The following is an 18,219-nucleotide window of genomic DNA, read 5'->3' as shown; positions in this document are numbered from 1 at the left end:
GAATAATCAGCTTGCGTTTTCGCCTCAAGAGCGTGTGGCTCTTGTGAAACAAGTTCAACTACATTATCGATTTTTTCTGATTCTATAGCACACTTTTCAGTTTTTCGATAAAAACTTCAGAAAAATCTCGCTTACTGCTAAGATTACTATTTGAGTCGTGTATGTTACGGGGGTGTATCTCAAATGTTCTAAAGAGTGTTTTACGGGAGGGCAGACCTTATTGGAAGCTTGCATGATTTATGCAGATGCAGCTCTCATGTGCAGTACCAAGAGTAATGAAACGGCGTGGGTGTCATTGATCGTGTGAGCCTCCAACAAACTTGTCTATTTAGACACACTTGCTGTACTATCAAAATAAATAGTCAGTCACTTTAGAACATGGGGTTAGTGCTCAAATTTTTATACATTGCATCTCGCACGGTGTACCTGCATATAGATGCCTTCTCTAGACAAGGGTGTTTCTCCAGATTTAATACATCTGAAAACGTCATAAGATGATTCCAACTAGATGTTCTAAACTGCGCCACAGACTTAGGGTAGTTCTTTAAATATTTGTCAAAAAAACAAAAACATTTTACTACTTCAGATCTAACATTATTCATCCTAGATGCGCCAATTTTGGCAAGACCTCTCCCAAAATCATGTCAGTTATACTTCTAGTAGCAACAAATACCATGGAGTAAAAGATCTGATTCTATCGAGCCAACCTAATTTTTTATTCAATTTTGTAGTTTTTTCAACAACAAATTCAAAAAATTCCCTTTTACTGTTGTGAATACTATTTGCACCGCATACATTACGATGATGTCGTTCATCTTTCGTAAGGTCTGGATTACGCCATGAAAAACCTTAGATGAAAGCTTGCACGTTGTATGCAAATTCGGTTCTTGAGTGCAGACCTCAAGTTTGCAAGCGCGATATGTGTGCCAGTGCCTCTAGGAAACTCTCCAAACTAAATAGACGTGCTCCTGGACTATCATAGACTACAGTTGTGCTGATACAGTTGAGCTGATCACAGTTGCATCACAATTTTTTGTGCACTCCATCTCTCATAATGCACCTGCATACAAACATCATGGTTAGACGAGGTGACACCTGTGTTATGACTGCCACAAACGCTGCACGTCGCTTCCAATGCCCACTAAACAATATAGGTTTACGCCATTTTTTTTCTGCGTGTATGCACCTCTCCTTGTAGGCAAACGTATTGGGCAATGTTGAGCATTTCACAGGACCGGAAATGCAAGTGTTTGGTTCTAGCTTGGAGTGAGCATGTATCACTTGATGGAGACAAGTGGTTGAAATAGCTCGAAAAGTTTCATATTTTGACATTCTTTACGTGTATTGTAGTAGACACAATTCAAAAGAAGATTTTCATTGTTCCGGAAATCATGTCCACATCGCAAAAATAGTCATATTTGGTACAATACATAACATGTCTTTGCAAGTTGCACGCAAATAACGTGACCTCACCCGTCACGGTTTACCTACAAACCTTTGGGGTGTTACTCTAGACGCCCAGATGGGGCGCCCTCTCTTGATTCATTACATATGGTAATAATATACCTGATAAACGGCTATAATAGATACTGTGACATGCGACCACTGATGCCATCAGAAACAGCATACCTTCATGGCACGAGCCATTCTCCCTGTGTCTTCCAAAAATTATGCTAGAAAGAATTCACAGTAGACTGTGTTCTCCACCCACGACATACGTGATCCTTTCTCGCTAATCGTCCGTTTGTGGACGTCAAAAATCATTTCGTCATAAATGTCATCTTACAACCCATTAGGAATTCCGAGGCATCTTACGCTGAGAAGTCTCAGAAGCCGAGCGTTTCCGATCGAACAAATCGAATGGAGAGTCACTCACGACAGATATGAGCCACTCGTAAAGCGGAATTGAATTAGTTGAGGAGGCCATATCGTTGATGCGACAACACCACAGTTTGTGCTCAGTGGCAGGACTGACTTGGTCGCCTTCGTCGTCGCTATCGAGAGCTGTCATGGGAATGTCGTTAGGCGGCAATACTTGTGACTCCAGCAACTTGAGGCCCTTGACTGACCCCAGACTCGGCACGGGCGGGTGAGTGGCGCTATTGACGAATATGCGCTGGTTGCACTTATCGCAGATCAAAAGGAGGACTAGTTGAGTGGAGAATGACTGGACGTGGAGCGACCACCCGTACACCGCCAATCTATACACCCACTGTGGTATCAGATTGGTATTAGTCTTATACTTAGTGGCAAGCCAGTGGTTGGAGTTGGCGATAAATTTATCGTTCAACGGAGTATCCAGCACAAACGCGGGGCTGAAACTCAGTTCGTGTTCGACCAACACCGCCAAGTTATTGGCCAAATTCTCCAAGTTGGCGAGGTACTCAGTGATGAGTTGGTGGTCATTAATGTAAGGGCGAGGGTAGTAAAACCCCACCAACGGCGTTTCAAAGTGGCGCCACGAACAGCTGAACTGGTGGCCTGAAGTGACGATTTTTTCGTAGTATTTAGTCTCCAACAACAGGTTTAACGGCTCGCCAACGCCTTCTTCGTCTTGGCCCCAAAAACGACTGGCAAACGCCGGCTGGTCGTCCCATTTGAGGATAAGCTGGCTCTGGCAACAGGTACACATGAGGTGGTTCTTCACCGGGTTATTGCGGCTAAACTCAACACATTTCCATCCGTTCTGAGCGCATATAAGCTCGTTTATCGCCGTCACTTCGGAGGGAAGGTGCCAGCTCAACGCCAGATAAGTCTTGATACGGGCAAGCAAATCCGCCACACTATACGGGTCAAACAGCGCCGTGGTGGTAGTTTTGATGCGGTCGATGGAGCGGCCGCTGTGCTTGTGATATTGCCAGTGGTTGGCGTTCTGTATTCGTTGGAAGTACTTGATGTCTGGGTGATATATCAGGCGGTCGCGAGTATGCTTTGGTGTGTACTGAAACAGGCCCGAGGCCAAGAACTCCAGGCACTCGGCAAGCACCCCTGTTTCGATGTCCATGGTGTCGTGTGAGTGGAGTTAGGAAGAATAGCACCGATAGCGGTGTGATGTCTGCGAGCAGGTCTACGATAGCTCGCGCTGTCACGGTCCCGAGTCAGAATTTTAAGGACGGAAAAACCGCCACAGTTTTTTCTTTTGGATGGTGAGGCTTAGCACTGACTCGGCACCACAGAAGCTCATGACACTTTCCGTTTTTTGAAAAATTTACGACTCCGCTACGGTATTTCCCGAGCAATAGCGGTGTTCCACGCCACCGCCACCGGCCCGCTGACTAATGTCACCTGACCTCTCCGATTAAGGTGCGGGTTGCCGGGGTTTGGCGGCGCGCGCGGCGAGCACCCCATCACTCATAACCAGGAGCTGCCAGCCTCCACCGGACGCCGATGACGCTAAAGGTGATCCTCCTCGGCGACCTGGGGGTGGGCAAGACGTGTTTGCGGGGCCAGTTTGTCCACCAGGTGTTTCTGCCGGCGTACCAGGCCACGGTGGGCGGCGACTACCTTTCGGCCACCGCCGACGGCGTCAGGCTCCACGTGTGGGACACCGCGGGCCAAGAACGGTTCAACGCCCTCACCCAGGCGTTCTACCGGGGCGCCGACTGCTGTGTGCTTGTCTACGACGTCACCCGCTACGAGCTGGTGCTTTCGCTACGAGACTGGTTCGCCCGGGTGGTGCTGGTGGGGCTGGGGGCGCCGCCGCCGCCGGTGGTGGTGGTCGGGAACAAGGCCGATCTCGGCGCCGAGCGGTGTGTCGACAGTAGCGAGCTCCGCGATATTTGGGGCAGTGACCGCTTAGCACTGGCGGTGGGTGACTGGAGCGCCGACGTGTTCGAAGTGCTGAGCAAGAGCCACGCTGACGTGGCGCGGGTGTTCGCTCGGGTGGCGCAGGTGGCGAATGATCGGCCGCGGGCACCGGCCGCCGACTCCAAGCCAGTGGATATTGCTAGGGGTGGCCCCCAGCCGTCCCGCTGTGCCTGCTGAGAAAGTATATAGCATTTTAATCATAATTCCCTCATCAAATTTCGAGCAAAAGAATCAGAGTTCTATCGATAATGAGATAGATGTAAAGTCAAAACATCCGTCGCTGTTGAAGGTTTTGCCTGTCCCCTGATTTACGTAGCTTTGCTCTCCGAGACTTTCATCTTACCTTAGTTTCACGTCAAGCATTTAGCAAAACTTGGTGATCGACATGGTCGTAAAGCGTTAAGGTTGATAGCAAACTTGAGATTTTTGCAGCAGTCTTGAGAGAAATGTTACACTCTATCTAACAAGAACATCTGTTTGCGGTGCATCATGCGAGGTTCAAAACTCAGCGAACCGAGCTCTAACGCAACATTTTAGAGTAAATAGCTCGTGTTACTTATGACGAGTTTACTGGAGGGTCACACGATCAGTGACCCCACAACCTATTCTTCACATTTGGTACTGCACATAAGAGTTGCCTCTGCATAAATCATGCAAGCTTCTAACAAGGTTCCTTCTTCGCGTAAATCACTCTTTAAAAAGATTTGGAATACACCTCCGTAAAATACACGACTCAAGTAGTGGCTGTAGCAGCTAGTGGAATTTTTCTAAATTTTTTTTCGAAAAGCTAAAAAGTGTGCTGTAAAATCAGGAAAAATTGAAAGAATCAAACGGTCTGCACTATAAAATTTGTTGGCTTCTGAAGTATAGAAAATGTGCTTTTGGATGAGTTGACGTCAAATTTGACGGAGTTCAAGTAATGTTGGAAAAACAGATGTTGAAAACATTGACAAGACCAAATTTGTTGACTGATAATCATTATTGGTACTCAAAGTATTGCTGATGTGTTTCTCTATGGGTTGACGTGAAAACTGGAGGAGCAGTATCATTTTGTTCACGTTATATGCAAGAGATATCGGTGTATGCAGTGCCCAAGTATATCGTGTTGCCGATAAATGGAAACTGATGGTAAGTCATTTGTTTTACCACCGCCATAATTGCAAAACACGTTGCTAATAGACTTGCAAGTTTCATACGGTTAAAAGAGATACCGAAGCACCTATCAAGCTTTCTTGTCGATTCTCAAGATCATCCTGCGTGTAAAGGCGGTATCTTCAACTCAGGCTGTCTCCATGTACAAAGCAGCCTAGGTAAGTAAGGATATCGTCCCCATGATTAGCACAGTCTAAATATGTGTGTAGTCAATCAGAAAATGTTACCGACCCTTACAAAAAAAATTTGTTTAAAAAAAAAAACAATATCTGGTTCTCCTTCCTTCATGTGGACTAAGATGTATACAGTTCTCAATCAGACCAGAGCTCAATGGGTGCTACTTCTGGTGACTATAGCAACAGTTACTTAGTTGAACTTACGGCGTATGTACCTTGTATTATATGTAGGGTAGTATTCAAATGCAGGACATGGTTGAGGCAATGAGTCAAGCCGTCAAAATTCCAACGGGAATACCGGCAGTTGTTCAATTATTAAGTGACTCCACCGTACAGTTATTCCGTAAGCCGCAACGGTTGTTGTGCGCTTACTAATGATTCGGTTAGGCACGACTACCTCATTGGGAGCACAAACGGGTATATATATTTTTGTGTATATTGCTATCTAGATCGTTTTTATGTCGTCGATCGGGTTTTTATTGCCACCCCGCTTACTCGGCGTCTTCGTACAATTCGTCCTTGTAGTGTTCGGGGTGTCTCTTGAAGCACGATCTCATGTTTTCGAACTTCTTGATGCAGTCAATGCCCTTAGGGTCGGTTTCGGAGTAGACAAAGCACGAGAACGCTTCCTTGAACTCTTCACCACAAGGCCCGTGGGCCATGCCGCCAAGACAGGGGCAGTCCCAGTTGATCTCGCCAGTCTCGGGGTCGTAGGCGCCCTTCTGTTCGGCGTCGTCGCCACCAGCGGCAGCGCCCTTGGCTTCAGAGGCCTTCTCCTTAGCCGCATCCTTAGCTTCAGAGGCCTTTTCCTTGGCAGCGTCCTTAGCTTCGTGAGCCTTTTCCTTAGCGGCGTCCTTAGCTTCGTGGAGCTTTTCCTTCGCGGTCTCCTTAGCTTCACCGAACCCTTGCTTAGCCTTTTCGGCGGCTTCCTTAGCCTCGCCGCGTGCTTCGGTAGCGGCGCCCTTGGCGGCATCGGCGGCGTGAGCGGCGGCGTCCTTGGCCTCGTCCTTGATTTCGTGGGCCTTTTCCTTGAGCGTCTTCTTACCAGCAGCCACATCGTTGGCGGTTTCGGTGACGGTATTCTTGACGGCGTCAGTGGCGTCCTTGACGTAGTCCTCGGACCCCGGCGCCACCTTCAGCGCCACCAGCGCCACCTTGTCGCCGGCGTTGTCAGCGACGTCGCTGGCCTTGTTGACAGCGGCATCCTTGGCCGAAGCGAAGATGGCGTCCTTAGCGACACCAGCGACGTCGCCGGCAGTGGCGAGCGCCGCCGAGGTCACCGCCTTCTTCAGCTTGAGCACGGCGCCGGTGATGGAGTCGGCACCCAGCGCAGCGTCGCGCACCTGTTCGGCGACGTCGAGAGCGCGGTCGGCGCTGGCGTCCAACACCTTCTTACCCTTTTCCACGTAGTCTTCGGGGACCAAGTCGAGCAAGTCCTTCGCCTTTTCCTTGTAGGCGTCGGGGACCTGCTCAAGCAACTGTTTCGAGGTGTCGTCGGCGAACTTCTTGATCTCGTCCTTCAGGGGCAACTGGCGCAACCAGTCCTGGCCCTGCTTGAGCGCCTGGGCGTTCAACTCGTCGTAGGCCTTCTTGACGTCGGCGAGCGACTTCGCGTTCAACAACAGCTGCGCCAGCAGCTTCATCTCGGCGGGGATCGACGTCCAGAACGCCTCGCCGGCGTACTTGATGTCCAGGGGCGCGTAGTCCCACAACTCGAGCGCCCGCTTCTGGATCTCGGCGGCGATGGCGTCGGCGTCGGGTAAAGCGCCCTTGCCGTCGGCCAACAACAGCTGGGCGATGTCGGCGCCCTTTTGCACCAATTGGTCGGGCTCGAGCTTGCCCAACGCCGCGGCGGCCTTAGTGGCGGCGGTGCGGACCTCGGCGGGGTACGCCGAGTCCTGGGCGACGTTGGCGGCGGTGTCCTCGGCGATCAGCTTCGCCTGGTTGGCGGCGAACTTGAGCTTGTCCTGGGGGGTCTTGGGAGTGGCGTAGTACGCCGCTCCCCCAGCCAACACGAGCGCCACCGCCGCGCCGCCAAGGGCCAGCATCACTCGGCCTTTGGTGTCGGGCGCCAGCTGTGACGGCGGCACCGCCAGCTGCCATCTTCTCAGCGCCCGGGGCGCCCGCAGCGCCGCCCGGGCGACCAGGCGAGACCCACTGTTACCAACTTGTCTGAACATAGCAAACACAATTGCGGAGCAATCCTAGTCTTGGTGAGAGAGAAAAGCAGAGCTTACAAATGCAGCTGGCTAGTGTGCAGGTTGACACCTCGGGGCTGGCGTTAACCAATGGCAGGCGCCACCGGCCCCGGTGGTGGCTACCCGGTGGTCGACGTGAATAAGTGGCTAGTGAAGGCTATTGTGGTTAGGCAGGCTAGTGATGTGATGAGATTACTTTTTGGCGTTGTGAGCCATGGGTGGGCGTAGCCGAGATGGGCGACACAGGGCGGGTCCGACACAATAAGACGCTTTTTCTCTGCCATGATGCGATTGTAACGGCTGAGTGGATTTTTTTTTGATTTTTTCTGCGTGAGCGCTAAGAAAATTCAACCAAATATAGTCACGGGAACCCACCGGGACCTTGCCTGTGAATTTTGCTGTTGCCCTAAAAAAATGCTGTGATGCTGTGCATGGTGGTGGCATTACGTCACGGTGTTCTTTAATTAAAACTAAAGTGGGTTACAGGATGGGTCACGTGCACGTAGTTAGTGCCGGGGATCCCCGCCGCAAGCCACCGCTCCCTCGCAAGAAATCAGCCGCAAATGATCACAAGCCTCGCGCACCCCCCTCAACCCCCATGTTGTTGCGCCCAAACTCAAACAGGACCATGGCCTGGCCCCGGTTGCTATTAGCCCGAGGAAACCGAGGCTAGCTATTGGCACGCCACCAAAGCTATTGACGCCGTTACAAATGGGCCCAAAAGGCTCGGCACTGTCGGATTACGTGGGCGCCTCCTCGAAGCAATTGGCCCACATTTTTGTTCCTCTGCTAACAATGGGTTGCGGTTTTGTGACCGGTTAGCAAAGTAAACGACGTGACTTTCGGCACCATTGTGTGCTAATAACGGGACGGTCATTACGTAAAGTCCGGCAAAGCGGAAGCGGGCCCGCCTGACCTGATGCCACCGAATCGGCCGTCTGTGCTCCTGGAGCCACCCCCGGCTACCGCCGCTTCCGACGACTATATAAGGCACGGCTGACGGTAAGGCTGGCACCTCACCAACCCCGAGAACTCGAAATCATGGACGCTTTCATCCTGGACGCCTTCACCCTCTTCAAGCGAGGCGGCAACCGTGCCATCTCCGTCAACCCCCCCGACGACTACATCGGGGTCCACATCACCACGCGGGGGTCCGACTGGTTGTGGTCGGCGATGTCGCTTTTCGGGGCGTTGACCGTCCTCAACTTCGCCGTGTACTTGTTTCTGGTCCGCTCGGCGCTGAAGCGGATCACGTTCTTGATCCCATTTATCAACAACTTGATCATGGCCATCACCTACTTCACCTACGCCTCCAACCTTGGTTACACCGGTATCGCTACTGAGTGGACCGGCCACACCAAGGCCGACGACGGCAAGTGGGTGCGCCAGATCTTCTACGCCAAGTTCGTCGGCTGGTTCCTCTGCTGGCCCGGGTTGCTCTTGCTCTTCGAGATCGACACCACCACCTTCAGACCCCTGCGCGACTTCTTCGACAATGTCGTCCACTTCTTGCTGAAGTTCTGGGGCAAGTTGTTATGTGCGTGGGTGTGGACGATCGGTTTATTGATCGGCGCCCTTATCCGCTCGACCTATAAGTGGGGTTACTTCACCTTCGCCGTCGTCGGCCAATTGACCTGTCTCGCCCTCGTCGCGGGCTCGTTGTTCCTGCTGATGGGGTACTCGTTCGAGGCCGGCGCCAAGGCGCGCTGGTCGTTGCTCTTGTTGTTGTGGGCGTTGGCGTGGCTCACGCAAACGATCAACTGGGGCTTGTCTGAAGGCAGTAACCGCATTCAGCCCGACTCGGAGGCGGTGTGGTCCGGTGTCGTCGACCTCATCAACTTCGGCCTCATCCCCACCGTGCTTGCGTTCGTGCTTCTGTTCGGCTCGTCCGAAAGCTTGCTCGCCAAGTTCAAGGGCCCCTACGACAACTACTACGAAGAGAAGGTGGTCGTCGACACCCCGCGCGCGCTGGGCGACACCGCCGTCGCCGGCGAAAGCGCCAACGCCGACGGCGAGATCCTCGCTGCCGAGGGCGCCGACGTCAACGAGACCACCGCCCGCCAGCGCGCCGTCTAAGCGCGACCCTGAGCGCGCCTCCCTTTGATATCCGTCGCTACACACCGTGACTAACCACGCGCTGTCGGCACGCCTAATTACTAATGTTTAATTTAATATGAATTGATGTTCCCCCCTCTATTTCGTCTTTCTCACGTCTTTGCCCAAATCGACAATGTCGTCGACTTGTTCGTAAGCGGGCTCGGAGACATAGGTCAGCGCCCACACGAGGGAGCCGAGCGCCACGGCGACACTGAGGACACCGACTCGGCGGAGGGTGCGCATGGTCCGCTGTGACTCCGGCGTCGTCTCGTCGCCGATCTTGCGGAAGTGGGCGTCGACTTGTTTGAGTTTTGAAGTGACGGGGTTGGTGGTGTGATGCTGCTGCTGCGCCCGTAAGGCGCTGGCGTGGAACCGCCGAGCGGCGGCGATTGTCGTCGCTGATCTGGTGAGCATCGCGGCGGATGGGTGGACTGGTGCAAACCCCGTCGGCCCCGTCTCACCTGCTGAGAAAAAGGTGGAGCGGTCAGGGCTCGCAATTTTGCGCGATTACTCAGACGCAGCAGCAACCTCTCACTAGCCACAAGTTGTTTTTTTCTACCAGTGGGTCATTCCCCACCACTCTTTGTCTGCCTCGGAACGGGGGGTGGCAAGCTTTCAGGTGTGGCTCCCCGGGCTCGTGTGCTGTAATTCTAACACTAATCCCTAGTTACGGAGCCGTGGTTGCCGACCCACAATTGCTTGCATGGACCGCTGGAAAAAAAGACCAGGGGGCCCGTCATGTTCAGTGACCTCGCGATTGCTTTTGGCAAGAAAATACCCCAAAACAGTCCGTAATATCCTGAAATAATCTTAGTGTCGGATATGTTAATCTTAGCTCGAGTAGCTATGACCACTCCCCTCCCCTCGCTATTGTCCGTAGTCAGTTGGCAGGCGCCTTAAGCAATTGGCTGGCATATACGTCACTGCAAGTCGTCCCTTTGTAGCAGAGAGGTATTTTTGCAACTCACACCCAATTTTGTAAACATGCACTATTAAAAATGGCAACCGCTGATTTTGTCACATTTGGTCCTAAAAAGTGTGCCCAGGCAAGAACGACGATGGCTATTGCGATGGACAATAAATCGAGTGAAACTTGCTTGCGAATGCGATAATTTTTTTTTACTCCAAAAAACCGTGAATGATTTTCGGTAGTAGCATGCTGCAATAATCAGATTATCAACCTGCTGGTGATGATAGGTATTTGGGAGTGCATATAATCCATGAATCTTTTGTGGCCCTTCGCACTTGTGCGCTGATGGGCTCACCGCACCACAATGTCATTCTAGACGGCGCCGCACGTCGCGCGCGCGCGCCCTTTCGCTAGCTAACCCGCCTATACCCGCTCGAGGCCCTATCGCGTACGGATATTGTGATGAGCAACCCGTGGACGGGCGCCGTCGCCGAGTTCCCCGGGGTCGCCGTCGACTGCTTCACCCGCCCGGCGGCGCTATACTTGCTTAGCCACGCCCACAGCGACCATCTCGGCGGCATCGACGCGCGCCACTTCAACGGGCGCGTCCACTGCCACCATACCACCAAACAGCTACTCGGCGCCTTAACCAAGTATCGCCACCTTGGCGACAGGATCGTCGGTCACCACTATAATCAACCGTTTGGTGTATCTATTGACGGCGCTACCATTACGGTGACGTTGATCGCGCTGGATCACTGTCCCGGCAGCGCCATGATGCTCATCGAGGGCGCCCAGGGCGCCGTCGTCGTCACCGGCGATATCAAAGCCGAACCGTGGTGGGTAGAACTGCTACGACGGAACCCGTTACTCACACCCTACCGCTTAGGCACGCGCCGGTTGCTCAACGTGTATTTCGACCTGACGTTCATGTACCGCGGCGAGCCTTACCTCGACCTTGCGCCGAACGCCGACGCCACCGATCTCGTGGTATCGGCGCTCAAACAGTATCCCATGGACGACGCCGACGTCGCCTTCGGTTTAGGAGTGCTGACGCTCGGCGCCGACGAAGTGGTGGCGGCAGCAGCGGCGCTGTTTGGCGGTAAAGTGTATACTCCCCACGCCCACCATATCGAGCGCACCAGCGCTATAGGCAACGACTACCACAGCGCCGTCGCCTACGCGCCCATCCTCGCACAAACAATCACCCCGGAGTATACCGGAAGAGGACCATGGTTCTTTTTAGGAGCCACACCCCCAGTGAAGTTCCCCGTCGCCATCCACTTACCAATCCACTTATCAGCCGATGAAACCGAGGGATTTCACCGTCCCGTACCGATAGCGGAACTAACAGCGTCAGAGCTCCGTTCTGAGCTCTCAGTAGTGGACCACACTGCCAACGGCCACCGCGTGTGTCGCTATAAACAGCGGTTGTGGCTCTGGCGCCAAGGCGGGCTCGAGCTTCTACCACAAACCATCACCGCGTGTTTCTCGCGCCACGCCACCTACTCGGAGATATACCACCTTATCTCCACGCTAAACCCGATCGAGGTGTTTGGGTGTGCCACTTTCAGTCCAAATTTGCTTAAACGGCTGTGGCTCGCGGGCGGGTCCATGGCGCGTCTTTTTGGCCCCGCGTGTCAGGGGGAAACGTTTCATTATGACACGCTCATGTTTCAGGCATTTGGACGCCCTCTAGACCACAAATTGACTCCCCCAACCACCGTTGACCGGTGGGGAAATGTCACATCTTCAAAGCTGCAATTGCCTTCAGAAGTGGGAGCATCCGATGTCCGTCAATTTGCAATTGTGGGGCAGCAGGCGCGATCACGGCGTCAACAATTTCGGAGTGTTGGTGCCCACGGGTTTAACCGAGGCCACTCGCAGTTCTGGCACCATCGCCTCCACCACGGTTTGTCTAGTGATAGTGACGGAACTACCACTTCCGACTCCACTTCCGATAACCATACCAGTCCCGGGATGACCTTTACCGCACCTACATCGCCATTAGCCAAAGTGCCACACAATACCACCAAAGCCTCACCAAAATGGCGGGCGACGATTACTGCCACTGTGGTCGATGTGCGCCGTCAACCCCGTCGGCCTTACCTCCACCGAGCTCATGCCACTTACGCCGCTAAGACTCATTTCCACATTGACGGCGCCATGGCCTACTCCCAGCACGTTGTCTGTCTCTGCCATATTTCTCTTCCTCCCAGTGATGGCATTGGCGTTGACGATAATCGTGTGGCTACCATTGCCGCTAGGCTCCGTAACGATCCCACTCACTGGCTCCTAATTAAACCTCAAGGGCTCTGCACTTAGCCATTGGACTCCACCTGTATCATTCCCAAATTTGCATTGGTATATCTATTATACACGTCTATAATCTCATTAACTTGGAATTGTAGTCCTTGACCTGCTTTATTAGTTTTGCTAGCATTGCTAGCTTAACTAGCCTCAATAGATTCACTAGCTCGCTGGTCTCTAGCTTCACCAGTTCACTAACTTCACTAGCCTTACTAGCCTCATTAGCTACTAGCTTTACTAGGTTCGCTGTTCGCTAGTTGACTAATTTTCACGCCATTTGTGGCCACACGTCACACACTTGAGGAACGTCGTCATCGGCTCATCCGCCGACCGGATCTGTAACTGGTAGAAGTAGGCCTTGGTACCACCACACTCGTCCACAGGACACTGCGCCGCCGTCTGGTCGACGTTATCCCAGAACCCTTCGCCACCAAGGACGTCGTCGACGTCCTTCCGGCGGAGCTTGGTGCGGTCGTAGATCAGGAACCCCGTGATCTTGAACTCGTAGGGACAGGTCAGACAGAAGAACTTGTTGCACCCATCGTCGCCGGCAGCGATGAGTAGCATGTTCAGGCAGTTGGGACAGAACGAAAGCATCGCGTTGTTCCGTTAGTCGTTGCCCTAACACCGGGGGTCAAATGCGCCCGGCGATGAGATGCCACTCGCGCACTGGGGAGGGTTGTGGTTGCGAGCCCTGGGCACTAGCCTCACTAACAATCAACACTATATTCACACCCATACACACACAAAGCCCGTGCGACCCTTCTTCTAAACTTCTTTAAGGAGCCGATGGACGAAATTCTCTCCAGTCCCACGAAAGTGGTGCCGCGGAGGAGTGTCTCCCGCGACTCGCAATCGCCATCAAAATCGCCGCGGCTGCCAGCGCTAAGAGGGGTGCCTGCCGGTCTCCCTCAGCTGCCCCAGAAACCCAAATTGGGACGCAATGGGCGCCGTCTGCCACTGAAACCTCAAACCAATGGCGTTCTACTACATGATAAGCTGCCCCAGCTGCTTCAGGTCGAGCTGTACGTGGAGGAGGACGTGTCTACCGTCACTAAAACCGCCGTTAAGGTGACCACTACTAAGCGTGGCCGACGCGTCAAACTCCGCAAATACGTTAGTGACGACGACGATGCCGATAGCGAGTTCGATTCCAGCCACAGCGAAGGCGATAACGACGACAAAGACAACGATATCGACGATATTGACGACGATGATGACCCGGCCGTCGATGACCTCGATGTCGATGATCTCGCGGTGGAGACTACAAAACCGAGGACTACCAGATCGAAACTGCCTCTGAAGAGTCCATCACGAGCAAAACTGACGTCTACAACCCCTAAACCCGCCGGCGCTCGGGGGTCACGTGGAGCAGGCCGACCGTCAAAGGCCCACGGAGTGGTGGTGGAGTCGATCTTCACCGATCTCAACTCGCCAAAACAGTTCCTGCTGCTGCCATCCAAGGAACTGTTTTTGGAGAAGCTCAGACAACTGCTGACGAATACCGATACTCGCCTGTCTCTTTTGACCACCTACGAAACCCAATTCCGCAAGGCCACGTCCGAGTTTGGCCGCCGCGATATCATCCTGGGGATCAAACGCCCCAGTCAGCAACAGATCGACGCTGAAGCCGAAGAGAGACGCAAACAGTACCGGCCACTTCCGGTACCGGAACTCGACCGGACAACCGGGAAGATCGACGAACTGTGGTTCGACGAAAACTTTACCCTGGAGCCCGCTCTACCTGAATTGAAAGTGGGGATCACCTCAATCACCCATGACGCCCCGAAAGGTATCCAGGATTACCGCGCCGTGTATTTAGAAGGGGCTGAAGGTTACTTTGAGCAGAACTCGATTAGAGGTATCAATCTGAACCACGGGGTGGGGCTTGCTCCGCAACTCGACTACGACGACTACATGCGTTATACCGAGATTGGCGACGCCGTCACCGCTTCGGCTCGCGCTCAATTGCGTGAAGTCCACCGCCTGCTATTCCCTCAATGGTGCTTTGAGCTATCACAAGGGTTTTCCCTTAATTTCTACGGGGTGGGCTCGAAACTAGACATCCTCAACCAGTTCATTCTGGACTATATCGCCGGCTGGTTGGCCAACATGTACCCCGACGACGACGTCAACACCAAGTACCTCGTCATCAACGGGTTCAACCCCAAAGTGAAGCTCAAAGACGTGATCACTTCCATCACCGACGTGTTCCGCGACCACTACCCTCAGGAGACAGCACTTAAATTTCCCAAATACGTCACGGAGACGGTGCCGTTCCTCATTCGCCTCATCGAGCGCTACCGCACTCAGCCAGTACAACGCCCCTCGATCGTCATCCTTATACATAATATCGACGGCGAAGGGCTCCGAGACGACAAGGACCAGCGGCTTCTCTCGGAGCTCGCAGCCTTACCGGAAGTGTACCTCCTTCTGTCGACCCACACCGTCAACGCTGCCCTCCTCTGGGACTCGGCCCGCGCCAAAAACTTCAACTGGGTGTGGCACGATCTCACCACCTACGACCCCTACACCGTCGAGTCGTCGTTCAAGGACGTGCTTGCCCTTGGCCACTCCAAGAACCACGGGGGCGGCACTGGGTCCAAGTTTGTCCTCAAATCATTGCTGCCTAACGCCCGCAATTTGTACAAGGTGACCCTCGAAATGCAGCTAGAAGTGGTGCTGAACCACAACGTCAAGGGCAAGTCAGGTCTTAAGGGGAGTTTGCGCCTCCTGATGTTGTTTGACGATGTCTACCAGCGGTGTTTGGCGGCGATGGTGGTGCTGAGCACCATGCAATTCCGCAACTTGCTTAAGGAATTCATCGACCACAAAATGCTCAAATTGGTGGTGGACAAGCTTGGCGACGAGCGGTTGTACGTGCCGTTCTCGGTGTTGGAGATGGAGCGGCTTTTGCATGACGAATTCAAATAGACACTATATATATATCCATACATATACCACCTGGAGAAACATCGGTGCAGCAAACACCGGTGCTGCAGCGAGCCCGCACCCCTCTGTCTCCGCGGAGTGACAGCCATCACCGAATGCGAAGCGTAAACAATCCCCCTTATTCCCCGTCATCCGCTCCTGAATTCCCTCTCGGCAATAACTTATATACTCGTCTATAACCGCCACCTGGCACTCGCCACGTAGACTCCTCGAGCCCGCTTACCCTTCCGCGTAGGGCCTTACTGCCGACCGCCGAGGCCTGCCTCGCTTATCTGCCCCTATCGCACGCGGAGTCGCCACCTCACTGATCCGGGGGAGCGCACCGATGACAGCACCTACCGCCACCACCGCCAGCGTCACTGGCATTCCAATTAGGGGGATGTGTCCGTAGCCGTAGCCAATTTCTAAACCGTAACCCGCCCGCAATTTACCGGTGCCACACTCGCCACTTTTCCCCCAGTAAAAGTTTGTGTTGCTGGTGGCTTGGCGCGACACGACACTCGGCATTTTCACCCAATAACCCTCCCGTGAGAGAGTCGCCAACGCCACCCGCCGCCGCCCCCACCCCACGCTACTGCCAGCAATTACCATGGGGACGTTTCCCAAGTTGCCTCCGGGCACCCAGCTACAAGTGGGCACCCATTTGGCCACGGTTGTTGACTATCTCGGCGAAGGCGGCTTCGCCCATATCTACCAAGTCCTGATCGACCCGCAGGAGGACGACACCAGCGTCGCCTGCTTGAAGCGTGTCATCGTCCCCGACAAGCCCGGCCTCATGAATTTGCGCAAGGAGGTCGAGGTGATGAAGACGTTGCGCCACGCCCGCCACATCGTCAAGTACTACGACAGCCACGCCGAGCGCCTCGAAAACGGCACCTACCAGGTGTTGGTGCTCATGGAATTGTGTCCCAACAAGCTGTTGCTCGACTACATGAACCATAAGATCAAGACCAAGCTCACTGAACCGGAGATATTGGCCATCATGCGCGACATCGGCGTCGCCGTCTACGAAATGCACCGCCTCAAATTGATCCACCGTGACATCAAGATCGAAAACGTGTTGATCGACCGCCACCACCGGTTCAAATTGTGCGATTTCGGCCTGACATCGGCGCCAATCATGCCTCCGAAAGACCAGCAGCAGTTCCAAATGTTGCTGCACGACATCCTATATCACACCACCCCTCAGTACCGTGCCCCGGAAATGATTGACTTATACCGTGGCATCCCCATAGACGACAGGGTCGATATCTGGGCCCTCGGGTGCTTCCTCTACAAGTTGTGTTACTACACGACGCCGTTCGAGGCCCTGGGCGATATCGCCATATTGCATGCTTCATTCCAGTTTTTGCAAACCCCCCAGTTCTCGGGCGACCTCAAAAACCTCATCATCATCATGCTTCAGGAGAACCCTCTCTTCCGACCAAACATTGTTCAAGTGTTGCAGCTTGTCGCCAAGATGAGCCGTATCGACTTCAACGAGATGGGGATCGAGGACTTCTACCACTCGGGGCCGTACAACTTCCAGGCTCTCGCCGATTACCAGCGTCACAAGCAGCAGGAGTTGTTGAAGCAACAACAAATGTACTTCCATCAGCAGGCTTTGGCTCAAGCCGGAGGTGCTCAAGCAGCTGCCCCAGCAGCAAACCTGTTCTTGTCTCCTCCCACCGTCGGCGGCGTTCTGAAGGTACAGGATCAGGTGGCTCTGGCACAGCACACTCCCGCCCACCCGGCGTCTTACATCCTGGCGACGCACACCCCTCTGGCTCCGGGGCCCGTCCACCCTCATCATGCCCCGGCCCCTCACCAGCTTGCCGTGCCTGGTGGTGCTCAAGGGCTGTCATCGAGACCTGTTAGTCGAGTGCTGACTGGTGCCGGCTTCTCTAGCTCTCACACCGGCACCCTGCGAAGTAAAGATGAGAAGCTGTACGAAGAAATAGAGGTCATCGACGTACCTGATAACGAACTGCTGGCAGGTCTCTCCGACAAAGAGCTCATGGAAAACGTTGAGGAACGCTACCCGTCCCTTGAAAACATCATGGACACCGTAGGCGCTGCTGCCGTCAGCCGACGCAAGAACCTGGCCCCGAAAATCTCTCGGCTGGCCCTGCGCAACCTGCGGACTCTGCTGCAGTCAAGACCTCAGTCACGACCGCTGCTGGTGGTCCAGGATTCTAACAGTCGCAAGTCGCTGACCGGAGATAAACGGGCTCCTGGTGAGTACAGCCACAAGGAGGCTTGGGAACGCTCTCATCAGAACAGCTTGAATGACGAGGCCGAAAAGCTTGCTAACGATATCTTCGGTGCCCCGGTGACTCAGGTAACCTCGAATCCGATGCTGGAACTCACCGCCACGTCACCTCGAGAGCTTCCCCAGGACACCGAGGAAATCATCGACGATGACCTCGATTTCACCATGACCTATCCTGACGCCCCTCACTTTGATCAAGCAATTGCCAACGCGTTGCAAAAGTCACCGCAAATGTTGGCGTCAACACCTCAAGTGGCAAGTAAGTCGCAACCTGTCCCTCCTCCTCCTCCTCCTGCGAGTCAGGTTCCACCGGTGCCGTCAACTCAACCACCATCCCAACCCCAGGCGAGCGCATCCTCCAAGGCC

At 53.8% G+C, this 18,219-nt stretch overlaps 9 protein-coding genes across 9 annotated transcripts in view; 5 read left to right on the top strand and 4 right to left on the bottom strand. All coding sequences in view use genetic code 12, as the record gives it.

Annotated features, from left to right (window-relative positions):
• Window positions 1-1,792: 1,792 nt before the first annotated feature.
• On the bottom strand, window positions 1,793-3,004 carry DIURU_002180 (uncharacterized protein; the record flags this gene model as incomplete). Its single annotated transcript, XM_034154804.1, has 1 exon — window positions 1,793-3,004. One exon carries the CDS (start codon window positions 3,002-3,004, stop codon window positions 1,793-1,795), a length of 1,212 nt encoding a protein of 403 aa, XP_034013103.1.
• A 383-nt stretch (window positions 3,005-3,387) lies between these two features.
• On the top strand, window positions 3,388-3,984 carry YPT7 (Ypt7p; the record flags this gene model as incomplete). Its single annotated transcript, XM_034154802.1, has 1 exon — window positions 3,388-3,984. The coding sequence occupies one exon, from the start codon at window positions 3,388-3,390 to the stop codon at window positions 3,982-3,984; it is 597 nt and encodes a 198-aa protein (XP_034013102.1).
• Window positions 3,985-5,626: 1,642 nt separating this feature from the next.
• On the bottom strand, window positions 5,627-7,315 carry MIA40 (Mia40p; the record flags this gene model as incomplete). The annotated part of the gene is made up of 1 exon (XM_034154801.1): window positions 5,627-7,315. The coding sequence occupies one exon, from the start codon at window positions 7,313-7,315 to the stop codon at window positions 5,627-5,629; it is 1,689 nt and encodes a 562-aa protein (XP_034013101.1).
• Window positions 7,316-8,374: 1,059 nt separating this feature from the next.
• Window positions 8,375-9,409, top strand: DIURU_002177 (uncharacterized protein; the record flags this gene model as incomplete). Its single annotated transcript, XM_034154800.1, has 1 exon — window positions 8,375-9,409. One exon carries the CDS (start codon window positions 8,375-8,377, stop codon window positions 9,407-9,409), a length of 1,035 nt encoding a protein of 344 aa, XP_034013100.1.
• Window positions 9,410-9,526: 117 nt separating this feature from the next.
• On the bottom strand, window positions 9,527-9,844 carry DIURU_002176 (uncharacterized protein; the record flags this gene model as incomplete). The annotated part of the gene is made up of 1 exon (XM_034154799.1): window positions 9,527-9,844. The coding sequence occupies one exon, from the start codon at window positions 9,842-9,844 to the stop codon at window positions 9,527-9,529; it is 318 nt and encodes a 105-aa protein (XP_034013099.1).
• A 1,270-nt stretch (window positions 9,845-11,114) lies between these two features.
• PSO2 (Pso2p) lies at window positions 11,115-12,665 on the top strand (the record flags this gene model as incomplete). Its single annotated transcript, XM_034154798.1, has 1 exon — window positions 11,115-12,665. The coding sequence occupies one exon, from the start codon at window positions 11,115-11,117 to the stop codon at window positions 12,663-12,665; it is 1,551 nt and encodes a 516-aa protein (XP_034013098.1).
• Window positions 12,666-12,911: 246 nt separating this feature from the next.
• On the bottom strand, window positions 12,912-13,247 carry RPC11 (DNA-directed RNA polymerase III core subunit; the record flags this gene model as incomplete). Its single annotated transcript, XM_034154797.1, has 1 exon — window positions 12,912-13,247. The coding sequence occupies one exon, from the start codon at window positions 13,245-13,247 to the stop codon at window positions 12,912-12,914; it is 336 nt and encodes a 111-aa protein (XP_034013097.1).
• A 192-nt stretch (window positions 13,248-13,439) lies between these two features.
• DIURU_002173 (origin recognition complex subunit 2) lies at window positions 13,440-15,584 on the top strand (the record flags this gene model as incomplete). Its single annotated transcript, XM_034154796.1, has 1 exon — window positions 13,440-15,584. One exon carries the CDS (start codon window positions 13,440-13,442, stop codon window positions 15,582-15,584), a length of 2,145 nt encoding a protein of 714 aa, XP_034013096.1.
• A 607-nt stretch (window positions 15,585-16,191) lies between these two features.
• AKL1 (serine/threonine protein kinase) overlaps window positions 16,192-18,219 on the top strand; it is a gene marked incomplete at both ends in the record, with an annotated part of 2,788 nt that continues 760 nt past the window's right edge. The window contains one exon of the mRNA XM_034154795.1: window positions 16,192-18,112. Within this exon, the coding sequence (XP_034013095.1) occupies window positions 16,192-18,112 (1,921 nt within the window). The remainder of the gene's footprint in view (window positions 18,113-18,219) is intronic.

This window comes from Diutina rugosa (genome assembly GCF_008704595.1).
Source record: "Diutina rugosa strain CBS 613 chromosome Unknown scaffold22_size185052, whole genome shotgun sequence".
Classification (NCBI taxonomy): Eukaryota; Fungi; Ascomycota; class Pichiomycetes; order Serinales; family Debaryomycetaceae; genus Diutina; species Diutina rugosa.
The sequence above is the reverse complement of the archived record's forward strand: the minus strand, read 5'-3'. Positions and strand labels throughout refer to the sequence as shown.